Below are 18,420 nucleotides of genomic sequence, written 5' to 3' on the forward strand. Positions count from 1 at the left end.
AAAGTCTCCCATAGGGCTCAATGGCACTCTGCAGCTCCAACCCGGCCCAAGGAAAGTCACCCATAGGGCTCAATGGCACTCTGCAGCTCCAACCCGGCCCAAGGAAAGTCTCCCATAGGGCTCAATGGCACTCTGCAGCTCCAACCTGGCCCAAGGAAAGTCACGATACTGAAGCTTGAATGAATCCGAAACTTTCATTCTCGTTGCGACAAATACGACTTTGTTGCGCAAATTGTCACAAATTACAAAAAAGTTGCATCAATTAACGAAAATATCGCAGAAAATACGCAAAAGTTGTAAACTTTGGAAAAAATACAATTTTTTTGTAATCGGACCTGTCCTACTTTAATGAATGTGCCCCCTAATTGGCTGCACCTGGGAGAAGAGAGTTGTGTTATTACTGTGGCTTCTCAGATTAAATTCAGCACAAGCTCTGCTCATTAAACTAATGTTGATACAGGGGTTATGGAGCCACACAGAATGGAACGTAAACTGCTGCCTGTCTGATTTTCACGTTTGGGCTTTTGCCAAAATCAAATATGGCCGCTAATGTCGAGACCTTTGAGATAAATTCAGAGCCAATCCGGAGCCGAGTCTCGGTTACTACTTCCGAGTCAGCTGACTGAGGATCTTCCGGTTTGGAAAGCCGTGTGTCGCGGTGCGTGTGTCTGCGTTGGCAGCCGGCAGACATGGCGGCCTTCTCAGGTACAGCGGGATTGTTCATGGGCTTTTGGCTTCTTCTGTCCTCGGTTTACGCTATGTCTTATACATGTCTGTCCGTGCTTATGTTGGCAGATGTAACTCAGCTCCGGTACAGGGGCCGGGAAGTGTCACAGTGCGACTGCAGGCGGGTATTAGGGCCCCAGATTCCAGAACTGGAAGTTTTCAGCTGTTAATAGGACGCCGGGAACTGTAGTTTAGCAACATTCAAAGGGTTGGCTGCGTCTAATTAAAATAGCAATTCCTAGAAAATACCTTATTCTGCTTTTCAGGCTCATTGGGTAATTTTGTTCAAGGTGCAGCTTACAGATCATCGGGAAAAATATGAAAGCTTTGAGACAATCCAGCAAGGAGAGCTGCAGTTATTTACATTCAGTTAGCTTGCAGTTATTAGCAGTATCCCTGATTTTTTATAGGTTACATAGTTACATTATAGTTCCATAGGGTTCATAAAAAGACCATCAAGTTCAACCCTTCCAAGTAAACCCAGCACACACAAACCTATACTGACCTATGTATACACTCACATACATAAACTATATATACCAACATCAATACTAACTGTAGATATTAGTAAAGATATGGGACCTGTTATCCAGAATGCTTGGGACCTGGGGTTTTCCAGATAAGGTATCTTCCTGTAATTAGGATCTAAATAACTTTAGGCTACTAAAAATCATTTAAATATTGAATAAACCTGTTCTGCCCCCAATAAGGGGTAATTATATCTTAGTTGGGATCAAGTACAGGTACTGTTTTATTATTACAGAGAAAAGGGAATCATTTAACCATGAAATAAACCCAATAGGGCTGTTCTGCCCCCAATAAGGGGTAATTATATCTTAGTTGGGATCAAGTACAGGTACTGTTTTATTATTACAGAGAAAAGGGAATCATTTAACCATGAAATAAACCCAATAGGGCTGTTCTGCCCCCAATAAGGGGTAATTCTATCTTAGTTGGGATCAAGTACAAGGTACTGTTTTATTATTACAAAGGAAATCCTTTTTAAAAATTAGAATTATTTGCTTATAATGGAGTCTATGGGAGATTGCCTTTCCATAATTTGGAACTTTCTGGATAACTGGTTTCCGGATAAGGGATCCCCTACCTGTATCACAATAGCCTTGGATACTATGCTTGTTCAAGAACATATCTAGGCCCCTCTTTTAGACATTAACAGAATCTGCCATTTCAACATCACTTAGGAAGGGCATTCCCCAACCTCACTGCCCTCACCGTGAAAAACCTCCTACGCTGCTGCAAATGGGAGCTCCAGTGGCCCTTTGCACAAGTGCATCCATGTGCTACTAGCAGTACCACTGCTTAGATCTGCATGCTTGATATTGGTGGTTTAGAATGGAATAAAATATTTGTAGATGAATAGAACTAGCAGATATTCAGTATTTTTCTCATATTTCATATTACTTTGTCTTCCAGAAATGGGGGTGATGGCTGAGATCGCCCAGGCTGTGGAGGAAATGGATTGGCTGTAAGTATTTAAAGAACTCCTGTATAATACATTTTTGGCTCCTTGGAGATTTTACATTTGTTTGAAATACTTTGTTGCTGTTTAAGGTTTAACCAAGTGAAAGGGGGTTGTAATTGTGTGCGTTCCCTCTATTTGATCATGTACTGTATGTAGCACCTCATGGAAACTATAACATCTTATGAACTGCATTGCTCCATCTCACTGAATAGCTTGTGAGTGTAATTATAGCCCCTAAATGGTCTTATGATTCAGGAGATGCACAGTACAGTTCCAGTAAATATTCAGTACATGATTTTTTTGATTTTTTTTTCTTAGGCACAGGCACATTTAAATTTTATCCACAAGAGGATTATCCAATAATATTTGGTTCATTCTTTATCACAGCTTGTGGCTAAAACATAAGCTTCTAACTTCTATGCATATTTTGTTTTTGATGGGAAAATTATACATTTTCACGAAGTAAAACTTTCCTGTAAAGGAAATGGTGGGCCCAATAGGTAAAGACCATGAAAACGCTATTCACTGAGGCGTGCCAAAATGTTAGGTTGGTGCCCGGGGAAGTTTAAATTGCAGCACAGAGGCACCATCTTATGGCAAGCAGCCCAAGTTTTGGAGAGCCCTGAAACTCAAACCTATGAATAGCTAGTAAGATGCCACAAATCCTAGACAGCTTTGCTACCTAACACCTTTGTTGGTAACTGTACAGGAGAGATGTGTAAAAGTGTCGGGTCTGTGCTAACTGCAATTAATGTAATTTTTGTTGCTCATAGTCTTCCTACAGACATCCAAGCAGAGTCCATACCCCTGATCCTCGGTGGTGGGGATGTTCTGATGGTATGTTAACCCTCTGCATAAAAGTATTTAAGAATACAGCTTTTAATAAAATAAATTAAAAGAATGTCTGCATGAAGAAAGAGAGGTATTTGCCAATGTATTTTAGATATCTTAATGCTGGAATAAAGAGAGAATTATTGTAGAAAGAAAGGTGCTCACTGTTGCAAAAGAATACTATTTGAAAAAGAACATTGTTACCATTAAAAAGCTGCATGGTTTTTACAGGCCAGGGAGCTCCAAGTTTGCTTCTAGAACCCTTGCATGTAATGAAATAAGAATGTCTGTACAACAGTTAGACACCTCCTACTATTCTTGCCTATGCATTTAAAATGGACTAAAGTTGGTCAGTCATTACTAGATATTTTATTTGGTGAAAGTTTTTACTGGAGAAGTTGATAGAAGTCAAATAAAAAGTGATTATTTCTATTTTTTTTTTCCTTTCTTTTGTAGGCTGCAGAAACTGGAAGTGGGAAGACTGGGGTAGGTATATTGAGTAAAATGAACATTTTGAAACTTCATTTTCTTATAGTTTTATGAAAAATATTGAAAAACCATTAATGTTTTGACTGTTGGAAACCATTTCTTACCTGAAACTTTATTTCTCTGTCATAAAAAGCTTGTCGTGTTTTGTCGTTTAGTCATTTTATGTCAAGGTGCGTAGATGTTAATTGGTTTCCCTTTTAAATGTAATTGAATAACCATCATAACTCTTAAAATCTCAACTACATAAATGCAAATTGTCTTCTAGGCTTTCAGCATCCCTGTTATTCAGATTGTGTATGAAACTCTAAAAGATCAACAAGAGGGCAAGAAAGGAAAAACATCAGTTAAAACTGGAAGTACAGGTAATATTCTGTATTTCAACATTATTGCAATGATAAATCTAAAGCCTTGGGTGGACTGTTGGCTTGTAAGAAGAACAGCTTCTTAGTTTACAAGAATAGCACTAGGCAGTGAAAGGTAGCCTTCCAATATCAAGCTTTTTGAGGTTCAATGCCAGTAAAGTTACACTTGTGATCTATGCGCACTGTCAGGGGACATAAATGTTTGCATGTAAAAAAGTAAAAGCTTAGGTGACTTTTATCCTAATGTTGCTTTATGTTTACATTTCTAGTGCTGAATAAATGGCAGATGAATCCATATGACCGCGGTTCATCTTTTGGTAAGATATTATTTTTAATGTCCTTTTATACATTTTTTTGTTAAAGTAAACACAACAGCATTTTTGATTCTGCATAAAATATTAGTAGGGTGTGTGATGTAGAATTCCTGGCTAATGTGATTGTTTAATCTACATAATGTAATATAGAAACCCACTGACTTAAAGAGTGCGGATTTCCCTGTAGTCTTAAACCTTGAACTTATTATATAGCACCAAATAAAGCAAATTGGTGAATATCTAGTCAGAACAAATCGTATATGATCAGATCAATGAGGCATAGCAAATTGGAAGCTGTAGTATTTATGTGTGCAGTGCAAGTGTCTGCCCACCATAGCAGCCTTCCTACAGAAATATTGTGGAGATCTCTGTCTGGCTCTGCAGAGCTTGGGCTTAGCCAGATCGTTCCCCTCCATACATAGTTTAAGAAAATATATATTTTTTTTTCTAGCAAGAAAATAACCCATCTGTATCCTAAGGATCACTGCATCTATAAGCTTTGTCTTGAGTAAAGCTGGGCAAACTTGACTAGGTCCATTTGTTTGACTATTCGTACATCGCACATTCCTTCAGGAAACCCCTGAACTTCATGAGATCTGCCCAGCCCTTGCCAGTGTTTGATTTTAGCCAGATGGATGTAGAACTGGCTAATGTGATTGTTTAATCTGCATAATGTAATATAGAAACCCACTGACTTAAAGGATGCTGATTTCACTGTAGTCTTAAACCTTGTTGAAAAACAACCTGACTCCATGTTTTGTTTCCCTCAGCAATTGGCTCAGATGGCCTGTGCTGCCAAAGCAGAGAAATAAAGGAGTGGCATGGCTGCAGGTCAACTCGAGGGGTTAATAAAGGTAAATACTTTCATGAGAAGTTTGATTTTTGCTAAATGTCTAAAGTCATGCTAACCCTAGCCAAGTAGAAGCTTATGCACAGGTTTACTTGGGAAATAAGTGTATATGGTCACTAGGGCAGTAAAAGCAGAGGGCAGCAGACTTCATCTAATGAATGGTCTCTGTGTAGACAATTCTGTGTGATCTCCCTTAATGAGATCTAGAACGACTCAGTGTGTATTGAAATGTACTCGCTCAGCAGGTTGAGTTTAGTAAACAAAATGGATTTCAGAGAACCATCCGCCTCAAAAACACATGACTATACACTAGGGATGTGCCTTTCTTAGGGCTAGTGCAAAAAAGCATTTGCTCTGCTGCTCTCGGCATGCAATTTTTTTTTTCTGCAGGCCTGAGTGAAGTGGATTTGCTCACTTTGGCCTCACTATAGCTGTATTGATGATCACAGCTTTCCCCTGCATGTAGCTATGCAGAGCTGAAGTGGATATCAGTCTGATAATGGCTGCTTTCACGTTTTCGGGCTGATCTCTGCTTCTGCTCTGTGTAGCTACACACAGGCATAAACTGTGATTATCAGTACAGCTGTAAAAAGAGGCAGAATGGAAGGCATCCACTTCTCTCAGCCTGCAGAAAAAAAGTGTGCCCCCTTGCCCTTGAAATCAACTCACCCCTTAAATAATTCATATAGTGAACTTATATAGCAGCAAATGAAGCTAATTGGTGAATATCTAGTCAGAACAAATCATATATGATCAGATCAATCAATGAGGCTTACAAATTGGAAGCTGTAGTATCCATGTGTGCAGTGCAAGTGTCTGCCCACCATAGCAGCCTTCCTACAGAAATATTGTGGAGATCTCTGTCTGGCTTTGCAGAGCTTGGGCTTAGCCAGATCGTTCCCCTCCATACATAGTTCAAGAAAATATATTTTTTTTTTTAGCGGGAAAATAAAACCATCTGTATCTTAAAGATAAGTGCATTTAAGGTTTGCCTAAAGCTGTGCAAACTTGGCTAGGTCCATTTCTTTGACTATTCATACATCAGACATTCCTTCAGGGCACCCTTGAACTTCATCAGGTCTGCCCAGCCACTGCCAGAGTTTGATTTTAGCCAGATGGATAAAAAGTGAACCACAGGTTGCATCCTATGGCACTAGTTCAGAGCTGTGCCACCACTGCTCTTCTAAACAGTGTGCATCTGCAATAGAGTAAAATCTGAACGTTCACTTTAGTAAAGTTGACATTTTTATTCTACTGCACATGGGGGTTGCTGGGTAATTGGGAAATCATGGTGGCACCCATGAACTGGTGTCTAAGTTTAGTGATTATATTCACTGGGGGGATCCAAACACATTGGCACCCCTTATAACAAGTAATATTATCCTTGATCACACCCTTTTTTTTATAATTCAGTTTTCATCTTTTTAATTTAAGAAATAAAAAATTGTTTAGTGATTTCAAGCAGTACACAGCAAAAAGGCATCTCATTAAATAGGACATTTGTTGCGAAGTTGGTTTTGTACATGCTTGATGTACAGATACAAACTTTCAGCTGCTTAGTACATTTTTATTGCAGCCAGAGAGGTACTCTCCTAGTGGTCACTCAACAAGTGACTTTGACATTTGTTTCACCACCAATGGTAGAGCAAAGTGCTGTTGTGTTGCAGAGAAGTCATTTCTCTTGTTACCCACTGCCCTTTGTCCTCTATAGGAAAGTACTACTATGAAGTCTCCTGTCATGACCAAGGATTATGCAGAGTTGGCTGGTCTACCCTGCAGGCCTCCTTAGATCTTGGTAAGTACCAACATTTTAGCAATTCATGTGTCATCCTGAATGAGTGTCTGTTCATGAGCATCACCATATTTTTGGAGTTATTACTGCAGGTGCTGTGGTGGCATGCAAGGAGAGCAGCAAGCTTTTTGACCTCTTTGTATTGGTGATTAAAAAGCCCCATTTTACATTAGCATTAAGACGTCTCTCATTGGTAAACCTAGGAAGCTGGATCCTTCTAATTGACACTTCAGGGCTATCTGGAACCTCTAGCCAGTACCAAGTGATTTGTAAACGCTAAAGGAGGCCGTGCACATTTTAGACATTAATTTGGTATGGTCTAAACTGACAAAAATGCCTGGTTTAAATCTATATGTGCTGGACCATTTTAGGACTATTAGTCAATATATCATTATTTTAATCTGTTCATACCCCTCATTTGCTGCAGTTTCTGTTTGGGCCAAAAATGCACGATCTCCTGAATGGCCAAATTGCACATTTACCATCCATTTAGTCGTATGGCCACCTAAACTATCCGATTTGGGTCCATGATTTCAGCAATGGTATGTTACAGTTGAAAGGTAAAATGGGACACAGAATAACATCTGGTTAGAGGAGACATATTGGATACATGGGGAAAAACGCTTATTTTGTAGGCAATTATGGATAATATACGGTGCTGGTTTCCCTTTGGGCTAAACATTAATCCTATCTGTAACAATGGCCCCTTTATTGGAGCTCCTTTATAGATCGAGCACTTCTCCGTCCAGTGTGAAATGAAGAGTGGGTGTGTCCTAACGGTCCCTGCCAGAAGCACAGTAGGAGGGGGGAGAGCCAATCACAGCCCTGCACTCACACAAGCACAGACAGGCTTCAGTTCTCTATCAGGTCAGCCTAGCTGCTGATTGGTTCCTTGGAGCCCCGCCGGCTCCCCAGCTCATCCAGAGAATTCAGCCAGCAGGATGTGGAACAGATGGGCGGGGCTAGTGGGGTTTTGGTGGAATTTCTCAATAAATCAGTCAAACACAACTTTTTTTAAGCACAATCCTTCTATATCTAGAGGAGTATAATTCACTGGTACAGTCTTAATTTTGATATGTCTCCTTTATATCTGCTTAACTTTACATGAGTGTTTCGACCTTATGCACCACTTCTGGTACACTGTATGGGTTAGGCTAAGCTCGCTATCCATATAATATACAGATCTATGAGAATTGGTTGCCATTGTTTGAATAAAGCTGTAATGTTTTATTTATTTAGGAACTGATAAGTTTGGTTTTGGCTTTGGTGGAACCGGAAAAAAGTCTCACAACAAGCAGTTTGACAATTATGGAGAGGTTAGTGTTATGGTATTTTTGCCATTTTCTAGCCAGAAATGGTCCGTTCACGTTTTGTAGGGTCACATTTTTAGTGCCATAAAATGTAGAATCTAGGGCACCTGCATAAAAAGATCAGCACTGTCTGTTCAAAGGCAGCGCACAGTATTTATTATTTATTATTATTATTTATTATTATTAATAATTATTATTGCTGCCTGCACACAAGGGGTTGTTACTTATACTAGTTAACCCAACGTTACGACAGTGCAGATGTTTATATCACTGTTATTTTGTACAGTCTGCGTAGCCAGGTAAAAGAATTGTGTAATAACAATCTTTGAAAAAAGAATAGTTAAGTATTAAAACTGCCTAAATAAAATGTGCACAAGTACTTAGGACATTGTGCCAGTGCTTCCTTGAACATTGGTTGAACAAAGGTTGAACTTTAACATGTCATTTTAACCTCATCTATAATATACTGCCTGGTTTTCTGCTACTTTCCCTTAATCAGTAAGATGTTGAGCAATTAAGGTAGAAGGGTTCCAGGCCTGGAGTAAAAGCAACCATTTCATCTTGTACCATGCATTGTATCATTTCTTATGGTTTTTTTTTTTTTTATGTTTTTTGTCTCACGGCAGGAGTTTACTATGCATGACACTATTGGCTGTTACATAGACATTGATAATGGCACAGTAAAGTATTCAAAAAATGGTGAGTTAAAAACCTTAAGTTTATTGTAAGCTTAAATTTTTTTTTCTTCATTTTGACGTTCCATGTTTCTGATCACATTTTAGGTAAGGACCTTGGCTTAGCATTTCAAATCCCTGCTCACTTGAAGAACCAGGCAGTCTTTGCATCATGTGTTCTAAAGGTACTAATCTAAATGAGTGCAAATAATAATCATGTTTCAAATGGTGTCCGCCCCAGATACAGGATATAATTTTTGTTTATACAGAACTTTTCCTCTTACTGAAACATTAAAATGTATAATAGGCTGGAAGCTGCAATATTCTGTGTGTAGTTTGAGTGTCTGCCCACTGTAGCAAGCTTCCGATAGCAATGTTTTGGAGATCTCTGTCTGGCTTTGCTTAGGGCGTGCTTAGCCGGATCGTTCCTCTCCATACAAGGTTTAAATTGACTGGTTTAAAGATTACTTTACAGATGTAAGACGTGGGATCAGATTTTATCAGGTTTATTCTCACTATTGCTCTTATTTACAGAATGCTGAACTGAAATTCAATTTTGGAGAGGAAGACTTTAAATTTCCCCCGAAGGATGGATTTGTGGCATTATCAAAGGCTCCAGATGGGCATGTAGTGAAATCACAGAACACTGGTATGTCTTGGTAATACTATACAGTATGGTGTGAGATTTCCATCTACCTTTTGTAGCTGCATATTGCAAAATCTTTTTACCTAAAGATGCCCCAGTGACACTACCGTTAATGTACAATATCGTGCACACTCTTCCCAAACTCAGTGGAGTTTTCTGATACACTGGTAGCAGCTACAAGTTTTCTAAAAACTGGTCCTACAATGTGTATCTGAGAAATAAGATCAGAGGCATAACTATATGGAAGCTGCAAGAATCTGTGTGTGCAGTGCAAGTGTCTGCCCGCCATAGCAGCCTTCCTATAGGAATATTGTGGAGATCTCTGTCTGGCTCTGCAGAGTATGGGCTTAGCCAGATCGTTCCCCTCCATACATGGTTGAAAAAATAAGCAAGAAAATAACCAGTCTGTGTCTTAAAGAGGACCTGTCACCCTAAGAAATAATTTGAAATGCTTTTCTATTGTGTTAGTTAAGCAAAATAAACTTCACTTACCCCTGGTCTGGCCAGTCCTACCCTCGCTCACCCCCGGTCTGGCCAGTCCTACCCTCGCTTTCATCTCATTAAGAATTCTACAGCTTCATTATACATTTAACAAAGGGACTGAGTTTTACCTGCAACTTGCTTGCTTTCAAGGTTAAAATTTGTAAATGGTTGCCCCTTTTTTTATTGCCGGCAATAAATACAGTATGTATGTTTTTACTTAAGGAAGTGCACAAGTGTCTCAAGCAAAGAATTTACCTAATGCACCAAAAGCCCTTATTATTGAGCCCTCCCGTGAGCTGGCAGAGCAAACCCTAAACAACGTCAAGCAATTTAAAAAATACGTGGACAGTCCAAAACTGAGGTAAGAACATCTGCATAATTGTCAAAATGCTTTAAAGCTTTATAACTTGATCACACAATGTCTTTTGTTCATTTATTTTAGGGAATTGCTCATTATTGGTGGTGTTGCAGCAAAGGAACAGTTAACGCTTCTTGAAAATGGGGTAAGTTTTTACAATCCACTGGTGCTAGGGAACTTAAAATGTACCTGTGAGATAAGATCAGATAGCCTTCCTAAAGGAATATCGTGGAGATCTGGTGTCTGGCTGTGCCGAGCTTTGGCTTGGGCTTGGCCAGATCGTCCCCCTCCATAAAAGGTTGCATCTTAAAGACCCTTGCAGTTTGGAAATTTCTCAGAGGGCTCTGCTAAGCACAGTTGCAGTTTTACATTATTTTTATTCTTGTTTTCAAGATATTGGTCATTTCTGCCAACTGGCTGCAGTTTTGTCAGAAAAGGAAATCTTATGATTCTCTAGTCCGTTCTAAGCAGAGAAATATCACATGACTGCTCTCTGGCCACTAAGTTAATTTTCTAAATGCCAAGAATGGATCCTCTTAAATCTTATCAAGTCAACTCTTTTCTGTTGCCCAAAATGGCCTGCAGGTGGCAATGTTTCAAAATATATATTTTTTTTAATATCTGTGTGTGCCCATGGGCAGTCTCATTAGTTTGTTATGCCTGAAGCATTGCTTTGTGCTTAACTGCTTACTTTTTTTAATTCATTTATTTGATTTCATTTTTTGCTTAGGCTTTTACCAATACTGAAGATGAATAGTCTTGCCACAAAATAGTTCCAGTTCATTACAGTGAGGCAAAATAGCAGACCTCTATTTAGACTAAAATATGTATAATCTAGTGGCATAAAATTCTTGACACTGTATGGTTTTTGTTCCCACTTTTTTTTTTTTTTTTTTTTTATACCAGGTGGATATAGTGGTGGGGACCCCCGGTAGGATAGATGACCTTATATCTACTGGGAAACTTAACCTTTCTCAAGTCCGGTTCTTGGTACTGGATGAAGCTGTAAGTGAAACTGTGTTTTGACAGAAAGATTTGTTGTGGGAAGGAAGGACAAGGAAACCCTAATTCAATATTGAATGTTAGTATGTTAGGTACATCTTCCCTCCAGTGATTAGTCACTACCCCTTACTATCACGGGGGAAAAAGCATAGTCCAAATCTACACAAAGGATCCTAGGGAGAGGCAGGTAAGATGACAGCTTTACACTGCTATAAAAGGTTTCTTAAGGATTTAATTCACTGGAGGTGCCTAACATATGGCCCTTGTCCTCTAAGACAAGATATGCAAGTTTTTTCATAAAATGGAAGTTTACTGATTAATGGAGTAGGGAAGAAGGATATTGTTAAAGATTTTAAATAGTACAGGTATGGGACCTGTTATCCATACTGCTCTCTGGACCTAGGGTTTTCTGGAAACTAAACATTTAAACAAGAAATCCAGTAAGATTGTTTTACCCCTAATAAAGATAAATTATATCTTAGTTGGGATCAAGTACAAGGTACTGTTTTATTACAGAGAATATAATTTTTAAAAATTAGAATTATTTGATTAAAAAGGAGTGTATAGGAGACTGCCTTCCTGTTTGTAGCTTTCAAGATAACCGATCCCATACCTGTATACCAGCTGAGAAGGGTTCTTGGGGTGGTTCTTGCCAAGTGTGTTGCTTGAAAAAAAAAAAAAACCCTGCTCAATTTATTGTACTTTTGGCCGGCTTCTCCAGATACAAGCTGTGGCCACTGGTACAGGCCAGGGAGACACACAGTATGTAGACACTTATACATTTCTATGCAACGTTCTTTTCACAGGATGGCTTACTTTCTCAAGGATATTCAGACTTCATCAACAGAATCCATGGGCAGATCCCTCAGGTCACCTCTGATGGGAAAAGGTTACAGGTAAGGAAAACAAATCGAGCAACAGGAAGATATATTGAGGGGTATAAATTAGAGAATTATCAGTTATGTATAGTTGTCACATTACCTGTTTTGACCAGTACTTTATCCTGTATGCTGCTGTAAGCTAATTTCCCAAATTGATTAGGACAGCGGTTCTCATCCTGTGGGTCGGGACCTCTTTGGGGGTCGAACAAAGCTTTCACAGCGGTCGTCTAAGACCTTTTGAAAACACATATTTCCGATGGTCTTACGAACAGAGATACCACTCCTCTATGGTTGGGGGTCACCACAACATGATTAACTGTATTAAAGGTTGAGAACCACTGGATTAGGGGATGCTCTGATTAATGGATGGTTGGGAATATCTATTTTGAAACAAGCAATGCTATAGCTCGATCGCATGGGTGTTATGTTGTAGGTCTGTTTTCTGTAATCAAATGGAGAATTTATTGGATGTCCATATCCACTATGTGCCAGGTGATTGTGTGCTCTGCCACGCTGCATTCCTTTGATGTAAAAAAGCTGTCTGAGAAAATCATGCACTTCCCAACATGGGTGGACCTTAAAGGAGAGGATTCTGTGCCAGAAACTGTGCATCACGTTGTTGTGCCTGTGAATCCCAAGAAAGACAAGCAGTGGGAAAGACTTGGGAAAAATCACATTCGGGTAAGTGACTAGGTAAAAAAAACAGCAGTGGTTAGGTTTAGACTATACTAATTTGGTACTACACAAGGTTCTCATTACAGTAGAGCTCTTGCAAAGCCCTGATTTGCTGCTTTTATTTTCAGACTGATGGTGTGCATGATAAAGATAACACGAGGCCTGGTGGAAATTCCGCAGGTAATTCCAGTGTGTTCTAATCCAACTAAAAGTGAATTTGCCAAATGCTATTCAATAGTATTAAATGCTAACACTACTTTTTTTAAATGTAACTTATCTTACAGAGATGTGGTCAGAAGCTATCAAAGTATTAAAAGGAGAATACACTGTCCGTGCTATTAAGGAGCATAAAATGGACCAAGCAATTATATTCTGCAGAACCAAATTAGACTGCGATAACATGGAGCAGTATTTCATTCAACAAGGAGGAGGTAAAACAAAACAAATGCATTACTGACGTTTCAGAGTAGTTACAGTATTTGAAGTAGTCAGTCATTTCTCCAGATTAATGAGGTACACATTCTTTGTTAAAGTGAGGGTCGACCGCTAACTTCTAGTATGTTCTAGAATGGCTTATTTTTAGCAACTTTTCAACTGATCATTTTGAATTTGCTGACCTCTCCTGCCTCTTTCCAACTTACAAATGTCTGAGACTGCAACAGTATTGTTTCTTTTTAATCTTCTTTTCAAGCTCTCTCCTATTTATATTTCAGTCTCTTATTTAAGAGACTTATGGCAATGCCCCAACAATGTATAGAAAAAAGCAGAAAGAGACTGCACTCAAACAAAATTCAGCTGGGGAGCTTACCCCATCTTTTTTGTGGTACACTGGCATAATGGGGTAAGCGCCCCAGCTGAATTTTGTTTGAGTCCAGTCTCTATTTCTGCTTTTTTTTTTTCTATAAATTGGATTCTAGCAATGGGCTGATCTTCCAGACTGGATAGCTGCTGAACAGAAAACTAAATAAATAAATAAATAAAAAAACAAAAAAAAAAAACAAAACCATAAATGATGACCACAGGTCTCTTCCTGTTCCTAGGACCTGATAAGAAAGGACATCAGTTTTCATGTGTGTGCCTACATAGTGACCGGAAACCACAAGAAAGGAAGCACAACCTGGAACGATTTAAGGTGGGAACTCCTCTGTCTAGTGTGGTGGTTTTTAATCCAGCTCTGTTGAACTGACCTTTTAAAGGCAATGGCACTTGTGCTGTTTTGTTGCCCATAGTAAATTTGTGCTACCATGGGTGACAAAATAATTTCCTTCTCACCAGCAGTAATGTGAATCTCTGGTGGAAAACATGTTTCCCCAGTGAACCCCATGTGTTATGTGAGTTTACACCAGTATATTCCTAGTTTTAACATATGCTGACTGTATATAGTCCATTTTCAATTTAGGACCAATTTTGTATAAATTGTTGGGATTCAACCAAAACCCTAAACCCTGCAAATCATGGATTTGGTACATCCCTAAACTCTTGAAAGCTTTATGTATTTCAGTACAACACCTATTTTACATGGCTAGCAGATCTCTTGCATACTTTTAAAATAAAATATGCAGGGCTAATGTTTAACATTTTAATTGTTTTGGGTTTTTTTTTTTAAGAAATGTGAAGTTCGGTTCTTGATCTGCACTGATGTGGCTGCCAGAGGTATTGACATTCATGGAGTTCCATATGGTAAGAGGGCTTTATAGTGATCAAATACGACACAAAAGCTTTTAAAGGACTTGCCTAATAACCTTGTTTGCTATGCAGTTATTAATGTTACCCTCCCTGATGAGAAACAGAACTACGTCCATCGCATTGGTAGAGTTGGTCGAGCTGAAAGGTATTGCACAGAACCTGTGATTCTCTTCTCATTTCCATTTGGATCTACTAAAAATGTGTTGTATAACTTCTTATTTTTGCTTTTCAGAATGGGTTTGGCCATATCTCTGGTAGCCGCAGAGAAGGAGAAGGTAAATAGCAGTACTAACGGCACTGTACAAAGTTAAACTTACCTACAGGAATGTAGGAGATGTGCAAGATCCAATTGACGCAAGGCAAATAAAACAATTTATATCGACGGGAAGGCAAATTATGGATTAGATTAACATTCGAAGGACAGAATAATGCTAATGGTTTTTAATCCTTGGGTCCACATATGTTACTGGACTAGAACTCCAAATGTATTTTTATCTTACATTGAAGAATGCTGATGTAATTCAGTAACATAATAGGGGCCCAAAGTTAAAAATCCAGGCTGTATTGTAAAAGCCCCCCCCCCCCCCGAGAAAGGGCAGAAGCCTCCAAGAGTAATTGCAAGTTAACTTTAGTGCCCAGTGGTACCTTAAAAATAAATCTTTAGAATAATCTTTAATTTGCATGGGGCTAATGTATAATCAGAAAGGGATACTGTCATGATTTTTTTATGGTATACTTAATTCACTCTACCATTTAAAATTTTATTCTTGAACCAACAAATGTATTTTTAGCTGTAATATTTGTGTGTAGGCGCCATCTCAGTGCATTGTGCCCGAGTCTGAGCTTTCAGAAAGAGCCAGCACCACGCATTAGAACTGCATTCGGGTACCTTATTGTTTCTCCTACTCCCATGTAACTGGAGGAGTCCCAAGCCGGACTTGGATTTCTTACTATTGAGTGCTATTCTGATACCTACTGGGAGCTGCTATCTTGCTCCCTTCCCATTGTTCTGCTTATTGGCTGCTGGGAGGGGCTTGATATCACTCCAACTTGCAGCGCAGCAGTAAAGTGTGACTGAAGTTTATAAGAGCACATGGCCGTGGGAACCCTGGGAAAAGAAGAATATGGCTAGCTCCATGTGAAATTTCAAAATGAAATGTAAAATGCAGGATTCTGCTGGAGAAGTACTATTAACTGATGTGTTTAAAAAAAAAAAAAAAAAAGACAGTATTCCTTTAAAGGAATGAGCTTGGATCTTCCCTGCTCACTTCTGTTGCTCCTGTCACAAGGCCATGCTTAACAGCAGGGGGCGCTCAGGTTATGTATTCATTATATTAGCAGTGTAAAAACTACTAGTACTATGATATAAAAAAACAAAGCACAAATTGCAAGAGTGCTCAGAAGTGCAATTTTACATGGCTATATGGTAGGGTATATGTCTTCTTTCAACTGTTTGAAACAATGCAGTTGAAATAAAGCCACAGCCTTTGTAAAGGGAAAAATTAACATTCTTGGTGATCCCAGTTATATAATGCTGCAGTTTGGTGGTCCTGCATGTACTGAGGTTTAATACTGACTGAAGATGATCTGTTGGTAAGTCATTTGATCATAGTGTGTTTTGTTTAGGTGTGGTACCATGTGTGCAGCAGCCGTGGCAAAGGCTGTCATAACACCAGACTTAAGGAAGATGGTGGCTGTACCATATGGTACAATGAGACACAGGTAATTTTCCTACATTTCTTTGCTGAACATTGGTTGTATTATACAAGGAGAAAGTCAAAGTGCCATGTTTTTTTCAGTTACTGTCTGAGATTGAAGAGCACTTGACTTGCACTATATCCCAAGTAGAACCTGATATAAAGGTGCCCTTGGATGAATTTGATGGAAAGGTGGTCTATGGACAGAGAAGGGCTACTGGAGGTAATGATTGATTCACAAAGCAAATTTCAAAGGGTATTTAATTGGACAGTGATACCTTTCTGTTCATTAGCTTTCTCTGATTTTTTTATTTCTTTTTAGGTGGACTATATAAGGGTCATGTAGATATTTTGGCCCCAACTGTGCAAGAGTTGGCAGCTCTGGAAAAAGAGGCTCAGACATCCTTCCTGCACCTTGGATACCTTTCTAATCAGCTCTTCCGAACCTTCTGAGAGCACTTGGGGGAACATGGAAGTGCTCAGTAGCTTCATAGTGTTGGTTACCTTCATACTGTTATGGGGCCTAGTTATCAAAGGGCTAAAAGACAATCCAGCCTATAGAATACAGGTTTTTCCCCATTTTTTTTTACTATGGGATACAGTGACAGGAAATACAAGTGCAAGTGTCAGAAACCCTTACATTTCCTGTGATCATTTCCTACAGTAAAATGCACTGGTTAAGGCAGAGAACTGGGGAGTGGGGTCACTGGCACTGTCTACCTTTCATTGCCCGTGTCTGTCCTTTTTTCTATGTGTATCGGTGAAAGGCAATTTTGTGTACCCCCGCTACAGCAAGGTGTGCACTCTGCTAATTCTTTAAAACAACTAGCATGCCAAATTTACTTAGGATTTTGAAGTAGTTTTCTGCAACTTTAGTAGAGAATTGTCTTTTTGTCCTTTGATAACATTTCCCCAGAATGTGTGATGCCATGACACTAAAGATACTGTCATTTGGGAAAATACAACTATAACATTTTGGTTATGCTAAAAAAAAAAAGCACTTTTCCAAATCATTATTTACTGTGAATATCAAATTATTCAAGGTTGTTTCGCTGTTTTATTTTAAATTAGAAAGTGCTAAAAACCCATTAATTTATTGTATATTGCAGTTTGCTCGGAAAACTGGGTCAGCAATAACTTGCTTGTCTCAGAGTATTTTTCCTTTATAACTGCCTTGATAAATGCATCTCCGTAACATGTCTGTCTGTACCTGTTTCCTTCTCAGAGCAAGGCCTAGCTGAATTACTGTCTGACAGGTAACATCTGAATTTTGAGTCAGTCTGAGTATTAATGACACCATATAGAAAGTGCCAGAACAACTTCTAAAATGGGAAATGTAACAATGAATGATGCTCTTATTTATATTGCATTGGGTTCCATAAACAACTAAAATTATGAATAATAATGGCACTTACCTTTCTTTCCACGCCAGTCCATCTGGAAACAAACTAATGCTCTGGATAAACATCTTGTTTTGCCCCAGCAGCGTGTAACCTGCTAATGTTATTTGCACAGATTAATGTGCTATTAAATAAATGTACCCCATGGCAGGCCCGGGATATGCAGAATGTCATTCAGTTCATGTTTAAGAAATAGCCATGGTTTTGAAACAGCTATAGACCATAGTATCATTCAGCCATCATTTCTTGGCTGTACAAAGGTATTGTCAACTACAAAACTAAATATGGTTTGGCTTTCTTGCAAACAAGAAATGATATAACGACTTTATGAAACAGAATGTTGCAATGCAATTATTTGGGATCTTATGTTTGTTTTCTGGTTACAGTCTTGCACCTGTTAACCTCTAGCTTCCAGAAAACAGCACAGAAACTCCCTAACATACCTATTGCTGTAACCCCTTCCTTCAAAGGGTATGAATAAATACCATTTGTATATTTTGAGAAACAGTTCTTTCTGTAGGGGAGGAGGGGCAAAAACATTGATGATACAATTTGTAACAACTTCCCCCACAACTGAGAATGCAGAAACGACATAACCCACAATGCATTGCATTGCACTGTGATGTCCCTTTCCTAACTGACATCACGTGCAGGTAATTGTGGGATTGGGAAGATGTAAGCTAAGGACAGTCTCAAAGTAGTCGACCAGATATGCAGGAGAATGGAGCGGGGCTTAGGGAACTGTTCCAAACCATATTACA

The 18,420-nt window shown here is 38.9% G+C and overlaps 1 protein-coding gene and 4 non-coding genes across 5 annotated transcripts; all 5 read left to right on the forward strand.

The window, feature by feature from the left end:
• Positions 1-646: 646 nt before the first annotated feature.
• On the forward strand, positions 647-17,871 carry ddx1 (DEAD/H-box helicase 1). The gene is given in 26 exon segments (NM_001011133.2): positions 647-705; positions 2,161-2,212; positions 2,983-3,046; positions 3,497-3,526; positions 3,795-3,891; positions 4,161-4,208; positions 4,976-5,059; positions 6,767-6,850; positions 8,087-8,163; positions 8,784-8,856; positions 8,940-9,016; positions 9,366-9,480; positions 10,183-10,321; positions 10,403-10,463; positions 11,225-11,323; positions 12,127-12,216; positions 12,694-12,882; positions 13,005-13,056; positions 13,161-13,307; positions 13,917-14,008; positions 14,484-14,556; positions 14,635-14,707; positions 14,795-14,837; positions 16,189-16,284; positions 16,362-16,482; positions 16,582-17,871. Coding segments are annotated over 26 exon segments (2,223 nt in total). The 5' UTR covers positions 647-689; the 3' UTR covers positions 16,713-17,871.
• LOC116411284 lies at positions 4,492-4,626 on the forward strand. Its single transcript, XR_004223032.1, has one exon.
• On the forward strand, positions 5,834-5,968 carry LOC116411283. The gene has a single exon (XR_004223031.1).
• Positions 9,139-9,272, forward strand: LOC116411286. The gene has a single exon (XR_004223034.1).
• LOC116411285 lies at positions 9,717-9,852 on the forward strand. The gene has a single exon (XR_004223033.1).
• Positions 17,872-18,420: the final 549 nt, after the last annotated feature.

The sequence above is a fragment of the Xenopus tropicalis genome, chromosome 5, assembly GCF_000004195.4.
Source record: "Xenopus tropicalis strain Nigerian chromosome 5, UCB_Xtro_10.0, whole genome shotgun sequence".
Classification (NCBI taxonomy): Eukaryota; Metazoa; Chordata; class Amphibia; order Anura; family Pipidae; genus Xenopus; species Xenopus tropicalis.